The sequence below is a fragment of the Xyrauchen texanus genome, chromosome 44 (assembly GCF_025860055.1).
Source record: "Xyrauchen texanus isolate HMW12.3.18 chromosome 44, RBS_HiC_50CHRs, whole genome shotgun sequence".
Taxonomy (NCBI): domain Eukaryota; kingdom Metazoa; phylum Chordata; class Actinopteri; order Cypriniformes; family Catostomidae; genus Xyrauchen; species Xyrauchen texanus.
In genome coordinates, this window is record NC_068319.1 from 31,894,243 (window position 1) to 31,917,826 (window position 23,584).

General features: G+C 42.7%; 1 protein-coding gene across 2 annotated transcripts in view; it reads right to left on the reverse strand.

Moving 5' to 3' along the window:
• The window catches only part of ankrd55 (ankyrin repeat domain 55), a 48,435-nt gene extending 30,996 nt beyond the window's left edge, over window positions 1-17,439 (reverse strand). Inside the window, exons 1-2 of one of the 2 annotated variants that reach the window (XM_052116995.1) lie at window positions 17,212-17,439; window positions 14,881-15,000 (exon numbers count right to left, since the gene is read on the reverse strand). In XM_052116995.1, the coding sequence (XP_051972955.1) occupies window positions 14,881-15,000; window positions 17,212-17,251 (160 nt within the window). In that variant the 5' untranslated portion in view covers window positions 17,252-17,439. Of the gene's footprint in view, window positions 1-14,823; window positions 15,001-17,211 lie in introns of those variants that run through there. The other variant, XM_052116996.1, reaches the window with a different exon arrangement.
• Between the last annotated feature and the right edge of the window lie 6,145 nt (window positions 17,440-23,584).

Here is a 23,584-nt window from a genome sequence, read left to right on the forward strand (position 1 = left end):
GTGCTCGAACCCGCAAGGGGGCGGGCACAGCCTGAGTGTGATAGGCCAATGAGATGGCATCAACAACCCAGTGGGAAAGCCTCTGTTTGGAGACAGCGTTCCCTTTCCGCTGTCAACCAAAGCAGACAAAGAGCTGCTCATTTAAAGCTCTGCGTGCGGTCCACATAGGTACGCAAAGCACGCACCGGACACAGCAACGACAATGCTGGGTCTGCCTCCTCCCGGGGCAGCGCTTGCAGTTTCACTACCTGGTACCTGAAGGGAGTCGTAGGAACCTTGGGCACGTAACCCGGTCGCAGTCATAGGATGAAATGGGTGTCTGCCAGAACTAACTTCTTCCCTAGGGACTTACCGTCCACTGCGTCGTGGTGAGCCGATATGGTGGCTACATAAACCTTTAAGGTGGCGGGGGATAGCCTACCCTCCAACCTCTCTTGCATAAACAAGAGCACTGACCCGGCTGCACACCTCTGTGGGTCTTCAGGCCGGGAAGAACCCCAATCTGCGAACAAGCGCCACTTCAGGCCGTAATCTTGCCTGGTAGAGGGAGCTCTGGCTTGGTTGATCATGTCTACGACAGCAGGTGGTAGGCCACTTAGATCTTCCACATCCTGTCCAGGGGCCAGACGGGGAGGTTCCAGAGGTCTGGGCGCAGATGGCAGAGGGTGCCCCGTTCCTGAGAAAGAAGGTCCTTCCTCAGGGGAATTCGCCAGGGAGGGGCTGTCGTGTGGAGCATGAGATCCGATAACCAAGTCAGTTTGGGCAATTAGGGGGCCACCAGAGTGACTTGTTCCTCATCCTCCCTCACCTTGCATAGCACCCGTGCAAGTAGGCTCACTGGGGAAAATGCGTATTTGACCAGCCCCCAGGGCCAGCTGTGTCCCAGCACATCTATCCCGAGGGGAGCCTCCGCTAGGGAGTACCAGAGCGGGCAATGGGAGGTCTCTTGGGAAGCGAACAGGTCTATCTGGGCTTTGCCAAACCGCTCCCAAATCAGCTGGACCGCCTGGGGTCGTCTCCTGTCCACAGAAAACAGAGGTATGTCCAGGGGTTGAAAGTCTGGCGGCAAGCGGGGGTGATGAACACACGGTACATGCCGCAGAACCATGCCCATCTCCGGACTCGAGTTTGAAGCCAGTGCTGAAGCGGTCTTATAAGAAATCAACCCCAGTGGCGCGACCACCGCAGAGGATGCCATATGCCCTAGGAGCCTCTGGAATTGTTTTAGAGGGACCGCTGTGCCTGGCTTGAATAAGGTGTGGCATTTCAGCACCGACACAGCGCGCTCGTTGGTGAGGCGTGCTGTCATTGAGATGGAGTCTAACTCTGCTCTGAACCGTGGTAAGCTTGCTCTTTTCCCAGTTGACCTGAAGCCCCATACGGCTGAGGTGCCTGAGCACCAGGTCCCTGTGGATGCATAGAGACAGGCTCTATCGTGTCTTTGAGTAAAAGGGTCACGATCTCCGCACACAGGATGTTGGTGTCTTCGCCGTGCACCGAGGTAAAGCGGAGGCCGGTTGTAAGCATGTCGGCCATCTAGATGTCAGCCTCAGACTGGGCGTGCCGAAGCAACATTGTGGTCGTGGCTTTCCTTCCTCAGATGGAATGCCACTCCAGCCGCCCCCCACGTCTCTCCTTCTTCCCTCGGGATTGAGGACGACACAGCTTGCGATGGAGGCGATTTGGGGATGGCAGCGGGCTCAGTTTCGTCGGGTACGTCCCCGCGCACCACCCTTGCCCAGTCTGAGACTGACGCCCAGATGTCCGACATGCTTGCCTGGGCCGCTGTCAGCGTGCGGGTTGGACTGGAACCCTCCGTCCTCCCCACAGCCTTCGTGGTCCCTTTACTCCCGGAAGTACATGATGACCTGACGAGTTTGTGGCGGACACCCTTCTCCACCGTCACAAGGCCTCTCGCTCATCCGCTGCACCCAGCCCCTTTGTTGCTGTGTCCTGTACATGCTTTGCATATCTACTTGGACAGCACGCAGAGCTTTAGACGTTCTGAGCAGTTCTTTGTATGCTTTGGCGGACAGCGGAAAGGGAATGCTGTCTCCAAACAGAGCCTTTCCCACTGGGTAGTGGACGCCATTACATTGGTCTATCACACCCAGGCCATGCCCCCCCCCTTGCAAGCACACTCAACAAGAAGTGTTGCATCCTCATGGGCACTGGCCAAGGGCACCTCCCTAGCAGACATATGCAGAGCAGCAGGTTGGGCAACACCCAATACCGTTGAGAGATTTTACAATCTCAGGGTTGAGTCGGTTTCATCCTGTGTTTTCTCAGGTCCAAGCCGGTAGAACTCTGTAACACGCTGACAAACTGACAGGGTGGATCGCTTGCACCTAGCGACCTTTTCCTCTGCTGAAGGAAAAACTTATCCCAGGAGATCCCACTAACTCGGCTCCCTGGATGACTCCTCCCTAGCCCTATGGCCCACGAATTCAGAGGAGGAATTCGTCAACCACATCCAATGCGGGTACTCAATCTACCCTGTACTGGAATAGGTGCTCCACAGGTCGGGCTCCTACGTGGACTTCCCCCCTGTGTGTATTTTCCGTGGTACGGTCCCCTTGCGAGTGGACCCGCGTCTCCCTTGGGCAGTTCCCACTGGTCGCCGTGTCTGTAGCAACTCCTCCCTCCCAATGGGGTAGGATCTACCACCGCGCCATTCTCCACATGTGACCTAAAAGTCTATTTGATGTATTTCACCACTCTATACCTCCCCCAGTCTGGGCAGGTGTGGTCTCCGCAGGGTCTTTCCCCCCTGAAATCCAGCCGTGTTTCGTTAAAGCCTGAGTAAAGTTAATTTGTTTCAATGTACCGGTAGGCACCTGCGGCTTATAGACAGGTGCGGCTTATTTATGTTAAAAATAATATTTTATTTAAAAATCAGTGGGTGCGGCTTATATTCAGGTGCGCTCAATAGTCCAGAAATTACGGTACAGCAAAGATTTGAAACCTATAACAGAAATGTACACTCTCAACCAGCAATGCAAAACAAGCAGCATATAGAAAAAAATCTTAATTCCCTAAACCTGCCAACTGTTGAGCAGAAAGTTATCTTAACCCTCTGGGGTCTGAGGGTATTTTGGGCCCTAGAGAAGTTTTGACATGCCTTGACATTTGTGCTTTTTTCAGTTGCTTAAAAACATATTAATGGCTAAAGTCTGATAACACTATATTCAGCACAAACTGGGCTACAATAATATGTGAGCAACATGTATGTACAGGTTTGTATTTTTGAGAAAATAATGTTTATGCATGGTTTTTGAAAAAACTAAAATTTTAAGTCACTGAAATAAGGTCATATAACACATACTAAACATTTGTCCACAAGACTTTTGAGAACTGGATCTTGTAGCCTACAAAATGATGTGAAAACCATCCTGATCACTCATTCATACAAAACAATATAGTAATTGAACTTTTGTAAGACATTTTTAGTGTTGAAAGGTAATATGCGAGGAGGCGTGAATGATCATGAATATTCATTGTAATTCACACATGAGAGACAAAGACCCTCCCCTGGGCATATCAATGAGGGATAGAGAATGCATGTGAGAAAACGTAATGATCCAAATCAAGTTTTAAGTTAAAATAATTACTCTGACTATATATTTTCTTTACATAAAGACTTTACTTAATTTTAGACCTACACTACTGTTAAAAGAAGTCTCTTCTGCTCACCAAGACTGGATTTATTTGATCCAAAATACAGAAACAACATTGATATTCTGAACTCTTTTTACAATTTAAAAGAACTGTTTTGTATTTGAATATATTGTAAAATGGAATTTGTGATCAAAGCTGAATTTTCAGCATCATTACTGCAGTCTTCAGTGTCACATGATCCTTCAGAAATCATTATAATATGCAGATTTTCTAAAATGGGCATATATAAAGTGCATTTTACTTATTTACACTTGAACAGATATTTGCAAAGACAAGCTTTGTTGATGATAATGAGGCATTATAAACACTATATATTTTTAAATATAATCTAAACATTCATATTATTTTTATATCATATTACATATCATATTTATATTATACAGCATACAATTTAAATACCTGCTTTATCGGAAACAGCATTTAAATGTAACTTAAACTTATTAGGACATATTTCAAATGTCACTAGTAAAATATGTACATGTTTATATAAAATAGCATATCAGCTAATGAAAACTAAATGACTTACTCTTCTGAAATTGTATCCTCGGCTGGATCAAGTCTCTCTTCAAAATACAAACGTTCATTGGAGTCCCGCTCTTCTTCTAAGGAAAATGTTAACTCTTCCAAAATATCCTGGAGCTTTCTCGTCTGTGTATCGTTGCAAACATGCAGAAAATGTGTCACGACGCCCTTGTTGTCTGCCCTGTTTCACTTGTCTTTGTCTAAAACTACACTTCCCACAATTCCCGGATCTCATCACTGCCAGCACTCTGTCATTTTTCGCACCTGATTGTCGTTTGTGATCATCCTGTGTCTGTGTATATAAACCCTGTTTGTTCTCCACTCCATGTTCCTATGTTTGCTCCGTTGCCTGTCTTGCCGTGTTTTCTTCCTGCCGTGTTTCCCTAGTTTCGTGTTTTAGTTTCAGTTTTGTCCCCCGTGGATGTTTTCTTTTGTTCCTGCTTGTTTTGTGTTTACTCATTTCAGTTAATAAAGAACCCACATTTAGATCCCACTCCTTGTCTGCCCTCGTCTGCATTCATAACAGAACGATCGACCACAATGGATCTAGCGGTTCTTCAGGTGAACTGTCGACTATTGAATTTGAGGCAAGGAAGCCGTCCGGTGGAGGATCATGTCAGAGACTTTCTGGACCTAGCGAGTGCCACCGACTTCCCTGACTCCTCCCTGGTGGTCTTCTTCCGGGATAACCTGACCAGTTCGCTCAAGGAGCAGTTGCCACCGGCGACACGTGGCTGGACGTTCTGCGATTTTGTGGAGGAGGCACTTCTGGCATGCAGCTCGCCGTTCACTGTGGGTGTTGTTGAGGAGGATCCTGCCTCTCCTCCCACAGTGGTGACCCTCCAGTCGTCAGTGGCTCGTCCTGTTTCGCCTGCCCCACCTGCCAGCAAGCCAACCCCCACGCCTGCCTTGATCAACGAGCCAGCGCTGCCAACTTCGTCCGCCCGGAGGAGGAGAAGAAAGGCTTCCGCTCCCCAACTCACGCCTGCCATGGTCAGCGAGCCTGAGCCTACGCCAGCCACGATCAGCGAGCCAGCGCCTACGCCAGCCAAGGTCAGCGAGCCAGCGCCTACGCCTGCCACGGTCAGCGAGCCAGCGCCTACGCCTGCCACGGTCAGCGAGCCAGCGCCTACGCCTGCCACGGTCAGCGAGTCAACGCCTGCAGCCCCTACTGTCAGCGAGCCAGCGTCTGCAGCCTAGACCGTCCCTGAGCCAGCGCCTGTAGCCTCGAACGTCAATGAGCCAGTGCCTGTAGCCTCGTACGTCAGTGAGCCAGTGCCTGTAGCCTCGTACGTCAGTGAGCCAGCGCCTGCAGCCTCGAACGTCAGTGAGCCAGCGCCTGTAGCCTCGACCGTCCCAGAGCCAGCGCCTGTAGCCTCGACCATCCCAGAGCCAGCGCCTGAAGCCTCGACCGTCCCAGAGCCAGCGCCAGTAGGCTCGCCCGTCCCAGAGCCAGCGCAAGTAGGCTCGCCCGTCCCAGAGCCAGCGCCAGATGCCTCGACCATCCAAGAGCCAGCGCATCTCGAGCCTTCCAGGGCTCCGCCTCCCGAGCCTCCCAGGGCTCCGCCTCCCGAGCCTCTATCAGCTCTGCCTCTTGAGCCTCCCACGACTCCGACTCCAGAGCCTTCTATGGTTCCACCTCCTGAGCCACCCATGGCTCTGCCACCTGGGTCTTCCACGGCTCCGCCCTCCATGGCTCAGCTACCAGAAACTTCCATGGCTCCGCCTACCTTGGCTCCGCCCTCGGAGTTCCCCATGGCTGTCCTGTGGCCGCCCCCCAGGCCTCCTGAACCTGTCCCTGCCCCTTGGACTGCCTTCTTGCCCTCTGTGCCTCCTTGGACTTCCTGTTTGCCCTCTGTGCCCCCTTGGACTGCCTTCTTGCCCCCTGTGCCCCCTTGGACTGCCTTCTTGCCCTCTGTGCCCCCTTGGACTTCCTGTCTGCCCCGTGTGCCCCCTTGGACTGCCTTCTTGCCTTCTGTGCCCCTTTGGACTTCCTGTCTGCCCCTTGTGCCCCCTCTTACTATCTGTTTGCCCCTTGTGCCCTCTTTGGTCTGCCTGTCCCCCCTCACTCCTTGGATTATTTTTTGTTTTTTTTGGGGTATTCCTTTTTATGTTAGGAGCGTCTGGAAGCCGCTCCTTTGAGGGGGGATTCTGTCACGACTCCCTTGTTGTCTGCCCTGTGTTTCACTTGTCTTTGTCTAAAACTACACTTCCCACAATTCCCGGATCTCATCACTGCCAGCACTCTGTCATTGTTCGCACCTGATTGTCGTTTGTGATCATCCTGTGTCTGTGTATATAAACCCTGTTTGTTCTCCACTCCTTGTCGATCGTTGAATGTTGATGTTCCTATGTTTGCTCCGTTGCCTGTCTTGCCGTGTTTTCTTCCTGCCGTGTTTCCCTAGTTCCGTGTTCCTCCGTTGTGTTTGTGTTTTAGTTTCAGTTTTGTCCCCCCGTGGATGTTTTCTCTTGTTCCTGCTTGTTTTGTGTTTACTCATTTCAGTTAATAAAGAACCCGCATTTAGATCCCACTCCTTGTCTGCCCTAGTCTGCATTCATAACAAAATGAATGAAATGTGTTTAAATCAAACCTCACAGTCGCCTGTGTATCGTTACAAACACGCAGAAAAGTTTTAGTTTTAGTTATTGCTGCATTTATTTCCATTTCCGTAATGTCCTTTGTTAATGTATGTTATATATTTTCCAGACACTTCCTATAGATATATATAAACAGCAATTTACTGAATGGAATAAAATTATATCATCATATATATGGCAGGGGAAAAAAACAAGAATTAAATATAAGACATTACAACTAGAGATGCACCGATTGTAATTTTCTTGGCCAATTCCGATTTCCGATTTTTTGCAAGTGTGACCTGCCGATACCGATTTTTTCGATTCCGATTTTCTTTCTAAGAACTATTATTGACCGCATATACAAACAAAATCTACCTTTCTTCAATGCAACATTTTATTTTCATAATAAAATAAATGATTAAACATTACAATTTCCCCAAAGTTACAGGATCTTCTCTCACTTAAACAACTCTCAAAATAAAGTGCTCTGTGACTGGAAAGAGGTAGAAATAACAATTAACTGCAAATGAGTTGCTTTATATAACAACGTTATAAGGGAACGAGACGTTGTGTCGGAGAAGCGACACTAGGGGTCTCTCTTGAGCACCGAATATACCTCTGATCTATGAAAAAAAGAGAAGTTGGCAGCTAGTATTTGCTAGAGTTCATTCAGGATTTTTCTGAGGAGCCGGAAATGGTCCGGCCACAACAACGGCTCGGCTCAGCAACGTGGCCGGGAAGGACACAATGTCTCGTTCCCTCCATCGGGGAACGGAGGTTACATTCGTAACCTAGACGTTACTCTTCTGTCGCTCTCTCCACGTTGTGTCGGAGAAGCGACACTAGGGGTCCAATTTAAATTACGTCATGCACTGAGCCGTGTACGTGGTCTGACACAGCTGTATCAGACAACACGTACCCTTCCCCAATGCCCCACAAAAGTCGCCGGAATCCTTTTGGTTACCCTGACAGGGGAACAAGGCGACGCTTGCCAACCTGGGAAGGGGCCAAGCCTGGCTGGGCCTCTTTTCTCTCTATGTTTCTTGCATAGAGCAATAGACAGCCGGGGCCCTTACACGCACTGAGGGAAGGGGGTCTTACCCAATTTCCTATTCTTTCAGGGGGAAAAGACCCTGCAGAGACTACCCCTACCCAGCTGGGGAGGTAAGGTGGTGAATACATCACATGTGTTTTTAGGCGACACGTGGAAGTGGCGCGGTGGTAAATCCAGCCTCAGCGAGGGGGGAGTTGCTACACACGGCGACCGGAGGGCAGCCGAAACTTACCCAAGGAAAACTGTGGAGCACCTATTCCAGTACAGGGTAGATTTGAGTACCCACAGTGGATTGGGTCGGCAAGTTCCTCCGCCGAACTGTGGACCCATGAGGGCTAGGAAGGAATCAACCAGGGATTCGAGTTGAGTGGAATCTCCTGGGAAAAAAGATGCACAGTTTTACCTCAAGCGAGGGAAAGGGCGCTATATGCAAGCGATTCACCCGGCCAGCCCATCAGCGTGTTACCGAGTTCTACCGGCTCGGACCTGAGAAAACACAGGATGAAACTGACTCAACCCTGAGATTGTAGTATCTCGTAAAGGTGTTGGGTGTCGCCCAACCCGCTGCTCTACAAATGTCTGCCAGGGCGGTACCCCTGGCCAGTGCCCACGAGGACGCAACACTCCTTGTCGAGTGAGCTTGGACCCGCAAGGGGGCACGGCCTGAGTGTGATAAGCCAATGAAATCTACTACCCAGTGGGAAAGCCTCTGTTTGGAGACAGCGTTTCCTTTCCGCTGTCCCCCAAAGCATACAAAGAGCTGCTCAGAGTGTCTAAAGCTCTGTGTGCGGTCCAAATAGGTACACAAAGCACATACCGGACACAGCAACGAAGGGGCTGGGTCTGCCTCCTCCCGGGGCAGCGCTTGCAGGTTCACTACCTGGTCTCTAAAGGGAGTGGTAAGAACCTTGGGCACGTAGCCCGGTCGCGGTCTTAGGATCACATGAGTGTCTGCCGGACCGAACTCCAGGCAAGTGTCGCTGACAGAGAACACTTGCAGGTCCCCGACCCTCTTGATGGAGGCGAGCGCGATCAGCAGGGCAGTCTTAAGAGAGAGGGCCCCGAGTCCAACTGATTCTAGCGGCTCGAAGGGAGGTATCTGGAGGCCCGTGAGGACTACCGAGAGGTCCCAGGAGGGGAACAGGCTTGGCTGGGAGGGATTTAACCTCCGGGCGCCTCTTAGGAACCTGATAATTAAGTCGTGCTTACCAAGGGACTTGCCGTCTACTGCGTCATGGTGGGCCGCGATAGCAGCAGCATACACCTTCAAGGTAGACGGGGACAGCCTCCCCTTCAATCTCTCCTGCAGGAATAGGAGCACTGACCTAACTGCACACCTCAGTGGGTCTTCAGCCCGGGAAGAACACCAATTTGCAAACAAGCGCCACTTCAGGGCGTAGAGCTGCCTGGTGGAAGGGGCTCTGGCTTGGTTGATCGTGTCTACGACAGCAGGTGGTAGGCCAGCTAGATCTTCCGCGTCCCGTCCAGGGACCAGACATGGAGTTTCCAGAGGTCCGAGAACCAGGCCCGGGTGGGCCAGTATGGAGCCACTAGTGTGACTTGCTCCTCGCCCTCCCTGACCTTGCACAGCACCTGTGCAAGAAGGCTCAATGCGTACTTGCGCAGCCCCGTGGGCCAGCTGTGGGCCAGTGCGTCTGCCTCGAGGGGAGCCTCTGTCTGGCCATACCAGAGCGGGAAGTGGGAGGTCTCTCGGGAGGCAAGCAGGTCTACCTGGGCCTTTCCGAAACGTTCCCAGATCAGCTGGACCGACTGGGGGTGAAGCCTCCACTCTCCACTGGGCAAGCGTTTTCGTGACATTTGAGTTTTTTGACACCACATTGAGTTTGCCGGGGATGTGAGTGGCTGCTGGCTCCAAAGGAGGAGACGACGGGCGAGTTGTGACATGTGGCGGGAGCGTATGCCGCCTTGGCGATTTATGTACGCTACCGCAGTGGTGCTGTCTGACCTGATTAGGTAGTAGACGCGGAATGTTAAATCAAGCATCACTGGTAGAGGGGAGGAGAAGTCTCAGCTGGTGCTCTGGTGAAAAAAACAAAACATACATGTACATTTAACAACAGCTGGATGGAAGAATTTAATTTCATATCCCGAAGCCTTTTGCAATATGTGTCGCACTGATTTTAATATCGGACACGGTGGGAAAAATTACGTTACTCGGCACATTAAATCACAACGGCACAATTTGTATAGTATTTAGCCTGCCTCTGCCATCCAGCACCCCACTTCCCCTCTCCTGGATTTTTGTACCCAAATGTTGACAGATAACAGGCGCACAGGTGTGACATGACACGAGATTAAACAACTCGGGCAACGTGACGTCGGAAAGTACCTCCTACTCTGTATCGAGGAAATTTATCAGATTTCCGATCCCTCTGTCCTCAACTATGGAGAACAGCTGGTCATCCAGGGCCATGAATTCCATAATTTTCCTCATAATTGCTTTGGTCTTTTCGCTGATACCAAGGAAAGATAGGAGAGGCTGCTGACTTGTGGCTGGCTCTGAGCTCTGGCTAGCTTTAGCTGCTTTCCCTTTTTAGCTTCTTTTTTTAAATGGGCATTTTCAGCTGGGTGATGGTGTTTTAAATGTCTAATTAGGTTTGTTGTTCCGAAAGTTATTGTGGTGGTTCCCCCACGGTTTACTTTGGCCTTACAATTATTACACATTTCGAACTTTATGTATTCTTCACAGTGATGATCTTCCACGTCGCCTACAGCTGGCTCACTGGGGTTATTAATACAATTATCATTTAATTATTTTCAAACACTATTAAAAATCGTATTTTATCTAAATTACACAATGATGATTAATCGACTTTATAGACATTACAGTTTTATCGTCTGTTAATGCTGATATTCTGTAAAGCTGCTTTGAAACGATGTGTGTTGTGAAAGGCGCTATACAAATAAAATTGACTTGACTTGACTTGACTTGATGACATGTTTACGTGCGGCTGTGACATTATTGCCTGCGCCGCTGGCAACAAAACGGACCGGCTAGGAATCGTAAAGACGTGAGGCTGAACGGCCGGTCACCGGTCCGGCCGAGCATGCGGAAAATCGGCAAATTCCGGTCCCTGACGGGTCGATCGGTGCATCTCTAATTACAACTATAGTAAGAAAAAGGAGGTATGGTCCTGCCATACTTAGAAGAATATTACCACGCAGCCCAGCTACGACCTCTTGTATGAGTGGAAGACAAAAAGCACCTTGGAGAAACTCAACAGCAATGCAAAATATGAAAAGACAATGCAGAAAAGCAGGGCGCATGTGGCGGAAGACAAAACTTGTAGTCCATTATAACATCTACAAAGACAGCATCCATGCTTTTAATATGGAACTAGGCAAAGCTAGACAGACTTTCTTCTCGAATATTATAAACAGCAACTTAAACAACACACGCACTCTTTTTGCGACTGTAGAGAGACTGACAAACCCCCCAAGCCAGATTCCCAGTGAAATGCTCTCAGACAGCAAGTGCAGTGAGTTTGCTTCTTTCTTCTCTGAAAAAATCAATAATATCAAAAGGTGATCAGCACATCCTTGAGTTGTGCTGGGGTCAGACAAATCAAACCACAACCTGAGAAAGTAGTTACTATGTCTGATTTCAAAGAAATTGATGGCAAAATTTTGGAAGAAACCGTACAGCACCTTAAAACATCAACCTGCGCCCTTGATGCACTTCCCACATCTTTTTTCAAAAGTGTGTTCAACTGTTTAGAAGCAGATCTCCTAGAAGTGATAAACTCTTCACTTCTCTCTGGGAGTTTTCCAAACTCCCTGAAAACTGCAGTTGTCAAGCCCCTCTTGAAAAAGAGCAATCTGGATAAGACCATATTAAGCAACTATAGACCGATCTCAAATCCTCCTTTCATAGGCAAGATCATTGAAAAAGTTTTCTTCAATCAGCTGAACAAATTCTTGAACTCAAATGGATACTTTGACAATTTTCAATCTGGTTTCCGATCGCATCACAGCACAGAGACAGCGCTCATAAAGATAATAAACGACATTCGCATAAATACTGATACAGGCAAATTATCAGTACTGGTACTACTCGACCTCAGTGCTGCATTTGACACTGTTGATCACAACATACTTCTTGACAGGCTGGGAAACTGGGTGGGGCTTTCTGGGATGGTCCTAAAATGGTTCAGGTCATACTTAGAAGGGAGAGGTTATTATGCAGGTATAGGAGACCATAAGTCTGAGTGGACGTCCATGACATGCGGAGTCCCTCAAGGCTCAATTCTTTATCCCAATGAGCCAAATAATGAAAAAGTACCAAACTGCTTACCACAGCTATGCAGACGACACACAGATATACTTAGCCCTATCACCTAACGATTACAGCCCCATTGACTCCCTGTGCCAATGCATTGATGAAGTTAACAGTTGGATGTGCCAAAACTTTCTTCAGTTAAACAAAGACAAAACTGAAGTCATTATGTTTGGAAACAAAGATGACGTTCTCAAGGTGAATGCATACCTTGACGCTAGGGGTCAAACAACTAAAAATCAAGTTAGGAATATTGGTGTGTCTCTAGAGTCAGACCTTAGTTTCAGTAGTCATGTCAAAGCAATAACTAAATCAGCATACTATCATCTGAAAAATATTGCAAGAATTAGATGCTTTGTTTCCAGTCAAGACCTAGAGAAACTTGTGCATGCTTTCATCACCAGCAGGGTGGATTATTGTAATGGACTCCTCACTGGCCTTCCCAAAAAGACCATAAGACAGTTGCAGCTCATACAGAATGCTGCTGCCAGGATTCTGAGCAGAACCAGAAAATATGAACATATCACACCAGTCCTCAGGTCTTTACACTGGCTCCCAGTTACATTTAGGATTGATTTTAAAGTATTATTAATGGTATATAAATCACTCAATGGGCTAGGACCTCAATATATTGCAGATATGCTCACTGAATATAAACCCAACAGATCACTCAGATCATTAGGATCACATCAGCTAGAAATACCAAGGGTTCACTCTAAGCAAGGAGAGTCTGCTTTTAGCTATTATGCCAGCCGCAGCTGGAACCAGCTTCCAGAAGAGATCAGATCTGCTCCTACATTAGGCACATTCAAATCCAGACTCAAAACACATCTGTTTAGCTGTGCATTTACTGAATGAGCACTGTGCCACTGTGTGTACGACTGTTTGTACTGTATTTTATTTTATTTTATTCTAAACTGTTTCAATTATTCTTATTTTTTTTATTCTTATTTTAATCTCTTCTATGTAAAGCACTTTGAATTACCATTGTGTATGAAATAAACTTGCCTTGCCTTGCCTTGCCTTGCCTTTTATGCAATTAAAATTTTAGGGCCAGATGGAAAGAAATAGAGATCGGCAACCTCAACAGACTACCAATACAAGCCATAATGGCATATGACCAGTTGACTAAAATCTATAAAGGGCAAAACAACCCATGGACAAACAACCTATTAACTATTTGGCAAGACGTAATTAAAAACAAAATATTTTAAAAGAGAAAGTTGCATTATTGAGATGGCCCGCATATGATTTGTGGTTTGCTCCAATTATCACAGACAATAGGTTTAAGGATTGGACTAAACAAGGTCTCACGGCCTACAGCACTTTTATAGATAATGGAATTGTGATGGCTTTTGAGACACTTAAAAAAATAATATATGTTAAATAACTAAATAAGATTTCTATAGATACCTGCAAGTAAGGCATAAGATTAACAATATTACTGGGGAGAGTTTGGAAAAGATAAACAACGGTATTTTTACATTGTTCATCTCTACATACAAAACAGGAACTAAGACCAAAATAATTACAAAACTATACAGAACAAGACGCCAAATTAGAAGATACCAAATATATTAAAAGTAAATGGAAAAATGAAGGGAAGTTCAAGATCCAAGATGAAGATTGGGAAACTATTATCAAATTACAGTGGATAACAATAAACTCATCATAGAGAAAATTTGGGTGGAAAAATGTTATTCGATTCTTCATCACCCCTAAGCAGAAGAGATATCTAACCAAGAATGCAAATTGATGGAGACTGTGTGGTTCGAATGAAGCTAACCATAGTCATATATTCTGGGAATGCCCCAAGATTTATCCATACTGGCAAGAGATTCATAACTGCATAGAGAGTATATTTCAGGTTCCATCCATTTCAGTATTTGAACTCTATACTTAGGTCTTACGGAACCTAAATTAGAAAATAAACCTTACAAAAAAATGGATGAATCCTGTTAATAACCTGTAAGAACACTTCAGCCAAAAAGTGGTTACAGCCTGAAATACCAGAAATTGGTGACTGGTATAAAATTGTATACAAGATCTTCGTAATGGAGAGGCTAACAATGAATCTCTGTTTACAATCGGAGAAATGTATTTAACTATGGGGAAAATGGGTAGATTACATTCTTCCACTGAGACCAGACCTATTATAGGAAAGGAATGAAAGAGGTGACATTTTATAGATCAATAAAAGAATATCCAGAATGGGAATACAATTTAATTAGTAGACATTTGCAACATCCTCAGGTTTTTTTATGTTTATAGTTAAAATAAAAGTGTAAAAGAAGGGATTTGGTAATAAGCTAGACAAAATTATTTATTGAGTAAGAGGTGTAGCTGACATGGTTACTATATTACAAATAATATAGTATTATCATTGCAGCTGTAATTATTTGTATTTATTTATTTATGTATTTATTGATTTATTTTAATAATTCTCTCTATTATCAGGATGGATGTCTCTACTGTCATTAATAATATTAGGAAAACTGTGTTTTTTTGTGTTATTTTTCTTCTTTCCATCTGCTTTGTTATTTGTTCTAGTATTACTAATATCAATGTATAATTATGTTTTGTTTTCTCTAACAGAACTATGACAAGGGATAAGAATGTACCATCTTCTTGTTAGAATATTTATATTAGTTTTAATAAAAATAAAAAAATAAATAAAAAAGTTACAGCACACCTCTCCTCTTAGTAAGTCGCATGATTTGCAATATGTGCAACATGTGTCACAGAATACCTTCACCATCACAGCACTCAAGGATGGAGGGGTCCTCTCGTATGGTGGCAGTCAGCAAGTTGACATCACCATTTGCTGCTGCCTGGTACACCATATTCAGATCAACCTCCTCAGCAGCATCTGAGAGGAACACAAATCATTCAATAACATCAGTGTGTGTGCTTATACAATGTTAGAAATGGACACATTTGTGTTAGGATCTTTCTGAGATAAGTCATTTAATTAGAAAGAAGGCAGCCTATCAATGCCACAAGAATCTTAGCTAACTTTAGATTCATTAGCAACTATCGTATGTCTTTCAAAACATCTAAATTGTGTTGAAAGCGAGTTGACTAAATCAACGAGTCAAGAGAAGCAGGTGTTGAAGCTTTGGGCTTTCCAAAAGACTCATTTCACAAAGGAGTGTTTGTCAATATCAAAACATTTTCTCCTAGACAGCAATGAGATCAAGTGAAGAGCACATGGACACTTCTGGTTAAGTCTTCATTTTCTCAGATGTTTCTCCTGAGAAAACGACCACAGTAGTCTCAAATGTTACTCCTTTAGAGTTTGAGAAGAAGTCTCAACAATTTCTCTAAAATCAACCTCTTGGCAATAAATTGTACTCTTGGCTGTCCAATTTTGGTGAAAATGCTTCAACTATGCAATTTTATATTTGAATAAAAGTGTAATTTACGTGAAAGGTTGAATTAGTATTTGTTATGTTTCATTTACATTCATGACAGCATGTACTCAAGCTGACATGGACTCCACAAAGGAGCAGTGGTGTCTTGGTGGTCAAGTCTGTGGGGTACTGACCAGAAGGTCAGGGGTTCAAGCCACGATACCACTGCCAAGATACCACTGTTGGGCCCTTGAGCAAGGCCCTTGACCCTATCTGCTCCAGGTGTGCTGTTTCATGGCTGATCCTGCGCTCTGACCCCAGCCTAGCTGGGATATGCGAAAACAACTGCATTTCATTGGCTCTGTACCTGTACTCTAGACAATGACAATAAAGTTGAATCTGAATCCCAATGTGTGCAAAACATCATGTTATCTATTTTATTTTAGAGTTTCATGAAGCAATGGAATCTGTACAAAGAGGACATGGTCACAAATGGGCAATTAGCTGCAAATTTGAGTAGTACATGAATGTTCCCTTTTAAAGAGATTTATAAAGAGGTTAATGTAAGACTACTAAGTAATTTACAAATGAATTTTAAATAATTAAAATGCAGTTATAGCAACATGCATAAAACGAGCAACATCCAATACTTGCCAAATAGTGAGTATTTTAACTTTGATGTTATTTTCTCTAAATAAATACACTTACTCATACTTCTATTAATCAACAACATGATTCATGATTTATGTCATAATGCAGCAAAAAATAGACTATTAAACTGAGATTGAATGGAGGGATTATTTAATTTAGCCAAAGTCTGCTTTTTTGATTATATCCATTACTGTAATGTATTGATTTACTTGTGTTGTCACTTTCCTTGTCACATTGTTGTCAAAAGAAGAGTTTTTCCTAGTTTTAGTTACCTAAACTCCTCTGCCAATTTACTTTTCAGATCTAAATATTAATTTGTGGCATGTGTAAAATATGAACTTTACGTGCATATGTTTCTAAAGTTTCTAACTCTATAAATTATTTACATGTGCCCACTGTACATTAAAGTACATTTTCAAACAGTAGGTTACTAATGCTGAAAATGTGTTATTAACCATTTAAACCGTTTATTAACCATTTAAACATCTGAAGTAAACTGGCTCACTATTTGGCAGGTTTAGCATGAAACTCACCTTTTTTATGCATGTTGTTATAATCGCATATCAATGATTTATAATGCATTTGTTACTGAATTATTAGTCATTATTCATTTATATATATATATATATATATGAATGTAAATTGTTACCCAAGTCTGATTAGGATGACCTAGAAATATGGCAAAATCCTTAAAATGTCTATTTAATTCCAGGTGTAAATTCGGTTTTTAGACACAGATTTTCTATGTGGTGGGGGGCTGTATAGCCTAAGGTTTACATAGGATATAACACAGATCTGCTATCTTCCCCCTGAGTCCCTGACAGAGCGGTCTATCATTTACCTCACCTCTCCCAAATCTTCTTGCATCATGATTGTGACCCTCAGCCCATGTTTTTACGTACAAATAAGCATCGTCACGAACAACCGCTAGTATTCTGCATACACACAAACAGATGTTACACTCACACCATGCTAGCAACTGATGGGTTATGCCAAAACACGGGGATGAGCATTTCCATAGCAACAGAGACACTAACCCCTCCTTGTTATTAGCTTGTGTGTGTGCAGTGTGTTACCTTTGTGCTGCTCAAACACAGATGACGAGTTGAACTCCATAACAGATCCACTGCAGTGCTTAGAGAAACCCCTCTGCTGCCCACCACATGATGTTCCTCTACTGCTTCTACAGAACAGACCGCTAAACAGAGAGAGTGAAGCAGAGAGACTGCAGAGAGAGAAAGCGAGACGTCTTGAATGAAGGAGAGGCTGATAATGCGTGTGAAGGTGTCGCTTCAGGTCCTGTAGGCAGTCAGCACAGGCGGAGGGGCAGTGCGTGTTGACACACTGAGCATGTGCAGAGGCAGTACTTCACAGTGTAAAGCCGGATTTCAGTGCAAGTACAGTTCTGCTGTATATCATCTTCTCTTTCCTTTTTTTCTTCTCCATTATTAGTTATCAGGCATGCTGATGGATTAAGCCTGGCGTCTCCGGACATTATTTGTCTTATATGTGGGTAACCGGTATCAGACAACAATGAGATGAAAAGTGAAAAACACAGTAGCCTACATATCAATTAAAGTTCAGATATGTTGTTTCTGAGTGCTACCAGAAAAACAATTAAAAAAATAATTTATAAAAATAGTTTATTTTTAAAACTGTAAACTCTATTATGCCTGTTATATGAACGTGCTATATAAATACATTTGTCTATTCTATTTTAGAATATTCTATGTTATGACATGACCAATGATACATTTGCTTGTACATTTCTCTATGTTTCTATTCTTTTCCCTGTGTTGTTTCTGTTCTGTTCTATTCCATTCTATTCTATTCTATTCTGTTCTAGTCTAGCCTATTGTTTTTCTGTTATCAAATGTCCAATGATAATCTTGCTTGCCAATTTTTCCATGTTTCTATTCATTTCCCTGTGCATTAACTGACCAAACACTGTGATACACTTTATCTGACTGAACACTCTGCATTGCGTTATTTTAATTTATTTCCATTTATACGTTTTTTTCTTCTTTCATATTAATTATTTTCACATTAAACTTTTATTAAAGTTTATATAAAATATATGTTTCTTTGTTATGTCTTTGTTAAGCAATTTTGAAGTACCATTGTACACGAAATGTGCTATATAAATAAGCTTGCCACTTAAATTCTGTTCTATTCTTCTCTTAGTATATGCCATATTCCATATAGGATGCATTGTGTCAATGTAGTTATTTCATGAATTGCGAAGACCAAATCTGTGATGATCGTGTGAAAACAGAAGCATCACCCTGGATTGCACATATTTTCATTCCATTCATATTTATCATGCAGCCTGTTACCATGGGAACGCCGGAGGACATCATTAGGAACAGTCACTCTATAGAATCAGAGTATAGACATGAGCTCACAGCTGCAGAGATAAACACCACGAACATCACCCATCCAGGTCATTCACTTTTAATCAGACATGTATAAAACAGAGCCAGTTTATGAACTGATGTGGTTTCAATTGTATTTTTCATCACACTCTCTGATCATGACGTCATTAAATGGAATGAAATAAGTAAGGAATAATTGACGACGGGCCGCTGAATTATTAGAAAAATAATGCACACCCGGGGTGGTAATGCGGTCACGACGCGAAGCGGAGTGGCCGTTACACCTCGGGTGTGCATTATTTTTCTAATAATTCAACGGCCCGGAGTCAATTATTCCGCTTATACTAGGCCTACAGTTACCACACCTCGAAACATTGTTCAGATGATGTGATTCTAGACGTTTGTCAAGTTTTTGTCATTAAAACGCTCTTGTATGTAGGACTAATTTCTTACGCATCTAATCCCATGCCTCCGTTGCTAATTCCAAAACGTCATTTTAGAGTTAGTAACGGAGGTTTGAGCCACTGACAGCAGACTAATGCAGTTATTAGTGTAGTTATTAGAGAGACAGAGGTTGCAATAATGAGACAGAAAATCATGTGCGTCATATTATTTAATTTATTTATTAATTCATACGTTATAATTCATTCGTTAATTCGAACGAATTTATTTATTAAAATTAAACTGCACGTTAAACACACTGACAGCTGTTAGGGTTAGGGTAAGCTGTTGTTTTTTGGTGTTTTCTTCATGTTTTTCGCCCTCGAGTCGGTCTAGCTGTTCTTCGCTGATTGTTTTATGTCTTTTGTTGTTGCCGGCTGCCTTTGATGTCCCTTCCGTTTATTTGTTTTTTCATCTGAGCTATCCAATACTGCGGTCACCCAGTTGTTAAAATGTTTATGTTCACCATAAATATTAAAATTTACTTCCGGAAAATCAAAATAGTCTGTCATTTTTTTTCCTCTTGAAGTTGAAGTGGATTTGTCGCTGTCACTTCTTGTTATGAATTGTATCCTATTTTCCGTTATTACAGTTGACTACGCGAAGTGATATGGAACTGTAATGCGGTCAAGACCTGCCTGGAACTACTTTAGCCGTGCGTTTCCCTGAAAATAATTGCACACCTTAGAACGTTCTCAACCAATCAGAATCAAGCATTCAACAGCCCTGTAGTATAACATGTTTCATTCATAACAGCAGCTGTGCATCTAATAATGCATTTCACTCGCGGAAGGGGGCGTCTCCAGTGAGGGGATTGGTGAGAATGTGTGCAAGGATGTCAGAATGAGAATGGACCACTGATCTATATATATATAACTGGATTGCTCATAGAATTCTAAACTGCCAGCAGTAGGTGAAGCTACCGGAAGTGCTCTGGCGGCCATCTTACAGAGGGCATCGCGTCATGTGCAGCGTTTAACCGCGAAACAACACTCACTTAAGGATGCGGCTAAAGTGCCCACAGGTTGTAATTTATCACTATGTACATATTAAGCACACATTAGTCGTTATCCCCATGTAGAGTGGGCATAACGATCATAATCTTTAATAATCAACAGTAAAAATAGGGGGGCATGCACATCAACAAATTTTAAAGTTGTTAATAAAAACGACTAGCTTTGTGTTGATATTGTAACTAGACAGTACCTCTTCAGAATAAATCCAGAAGAATCAAATATAAAAACGTAGTATACACACAAGTTCATATACAGTGTGTGTGTGTGTGTGTGTGTGTGTGTATATATATATATACACACACACACACATAAATTAATTTACCTTTACTTAATGGAATTATCCATTTGCATTCATTTCTGGAATATGTACATAACAGCTTGTGAGAATTTAATTATTTCAACAATCCCCTGATCTTTTAAATCATAATTAGAAATAAGTTTATTTATATGCACACAAATCATACATATTTATTTGTTCAATAACAAAAGCTTCCAAGTACACACAAAAATTGACTTAAACTGAACAATACAATACAAATTTGCAGATATGTGGGGACAAATCTGCTAATGGATTTAACAACAATCCCACATTATTCAGCTTTCAAAAGAATGGTAGCAAGACATGCCATCAGAGCTAGTGGCAACAGTTCTCCACCGGATTGCACTTTCTGTGCACTACCTGTTTATCAGCACTCAGTGTCGAGAGCTCTTCCCAAGATGAACACACTAATCGACATGAAGTCCTGAGGTGGATTTATAAGACCGTCAGACAGCGTCCTGAAAGTCTGCAAGACAGCTGAGAGATTTCTTCAACAGCACACACTCACAAGGCCCATCTCTGTCCCCACAAAGGTTCTGGATCTACATGGTGGTTCTGCATTCAAGGAACTTGAGGCAAACATGTTCAACCTAGAACCATACAACAATCACATCTTCATACTCAGTGCATTGCAGAAAGCTGCACAAACATCAGCCTCCACTTCATTGCCAAGGAAACATGTGCTGCATCACACTCCAAACGGCTTAAGAAAACTCTGGGCAAGCTTGTACTGCAAAATAGAAGAAAAATGAAAAGTTTGATATAAAGATCAGGAGCTGGTTGCACCAGCTATACAAAAGTTTGAACTTAGCCTAGTTGTGGTGTAAATGGGCACGAAGTCACAATTTACGCACTACTAAATATTTGAGCATTGCACCATTAAACTTCAGTACGACGTAACCCTAAGTATAAACTAAATATTTACAGAAGACTCAGAGCAGGTGTAACTGATGGAATAAAAAAGAAGACTGATATTTTATGACATCAATAAGCTCATGTTTTCCATGTTTGGCATCAATCAAATAATTGTGATTATGACATAATTGCCTGTTTTAGGTGTTTCATAAATATGATGAATAATTACCATACAAACTAACTCATTCATTTATACAAGCTTGAGTCATATAATAAAATAAGGGTATGATTTCCTTTTCAGGCTTCAAAATCATATGAATGACAGTCAAATATAAAAGTATAAAATGTTAAATAATTAAAATAATATCTTAATTATCAAAATATGTTTCTCAAGAGAACTGCTCTTGTGACGTCCGCAGTGACGGTTACGTAAGCAAACAAGGTTTGTACATCAACCGTAACAAAATCAAATTGAAGTTCATGGATTTTTAATACTTCTGTGTACAAATATGAACGCTGCTTAATAGATCAATGCAGGTAAACGTCATAGTATGCGACTATCTCACTTTACGGAGAGTTAACATCTTACTAGTTAAGACTTTAAGAACAGGTGGAGCAACCAAATTAAGCACCGACTTAGTTGCAAACTAACTAGTAGTTACGAAGCCTTGAACTTTATACCCCAACTTAAGACCTTACGCACAGCTATTTACTCAACCTCATGTCCTTCCAAACCTGTATGACTTTTTGTGAAACACAAAAGATGACATTTAAAAAAATGTTTTTGTCCATATAATGAATGCCATTGGTGACCAAAACAAGCTATTTTGTTCACCATTTACTTCTATGGAATTCAAAATAAATTTTTGGGGGTTCTGCAAAAGAAAGTCACATGGATTTGGAAGGACATGAGGTTGAGTATATGATGACAGAATTTACATATTTGGGTCAACTTTTCTATTCATATTAAATGTCATGACATGTTATACTATCTGAAACAGTAATTTTATGAGACTTATACTGCATGTTGCAAAAGTATCTATATTATACTGTCTATAAAAACAGACAGTATAATATATTTTACTCTGTTAAAACCTGTTAGCGTTCATGCAAAATTTGCCTAAAACGCCTAAAAAAGGCCTACCCAAATTAAATTGCATGCTGTTCTTGAACCATTTGGAGTATATGCATGCTTTTGGTCTCTTTTGAAAGGTGACACTCAGAGGTTTGTTCCTAAATGGTCAGAATCACTGTAAGTCTTTCTGGTATTGAGTAATATAACTTTGAACACACTGAAAAAGGACCAAAACAATTCCGCCTACATTTTGTTTTGTAAACAGATGCCTGCAGATAACTACAGCTGGGAGCTATTAGCTGGTAAACACAATGGGATCACAGCATGAAGCCTTACCAAACACAGTTTAAAATTTTATAACAATACCTTAGAAAATGAGTGTTTTACACAAGTTTATCTAAGTGTATGTCTAGGCGCTTCTCAAAAAAGGCCACTTGGAGACTCCAAATGACCCTTTGTGACCATAGACACATAAAATGCTGCCATTCTTGAATGCTTTACTCTACAGTCATAATTTTGGGCTCTAATGAAAGGTTACACTTAGGGCTATTATATTCCTTATCCAGATTCACTGTCAATAATTGCTGACACAAAGTAACTGAAGCATAAACACATTATAGTGTTTTTTTTTTTCAATTCCTGAAACCAAACTTTGTACAAAAGAGACAAAACAAGTGCTATGGTACTAAAACACTTTAATATTTGAACTCACACTATATATATATATATATATATATATATATATTTTATTTTTTATTTTATTTTATTATTGATTTTATATATATATATATATATATATATATATATATATATATATACATACACATTTATGTATATGTATTTCAAACCATTTACAAATTATTCTTTTTTTCAGAATCCAAGAAAATATCTCTTCCAGGGGCACATCTGGTACTCAAACAAAACTATGCGTGCTCTAAAACAGATTCCACCTAACATTTTTCAGAGGCTATTTGCAACCTCTCTGGGAAGGTGAAGGATGGGGCTCCTCTCCTGATGAGGTGCTGTCATTCTGTCCCTCAGTATGCTGTTTTTTCTGACAGGCTCCCAGACTTCATCCGATTCATTTTCAGATGATGGTCTGTGATATAAAACAACAACAAAGAAACAAGTAATTTACAAAACATTTACATTGTTTCTGTATTCACAAGCATATAAACAGAACAACATGCACACAAACAATCAGGTTATACGGTTCATGAGCGCGCGCACACACACACACACACACACACACACACACACACACACACACACACACACACACACACCTGTGCTTGAGCCCACATAAACAAACAATCCTGCACAAGCGCACACGAAAGAAGTTAGCAGGTAACGTTACACGTAAAAAAC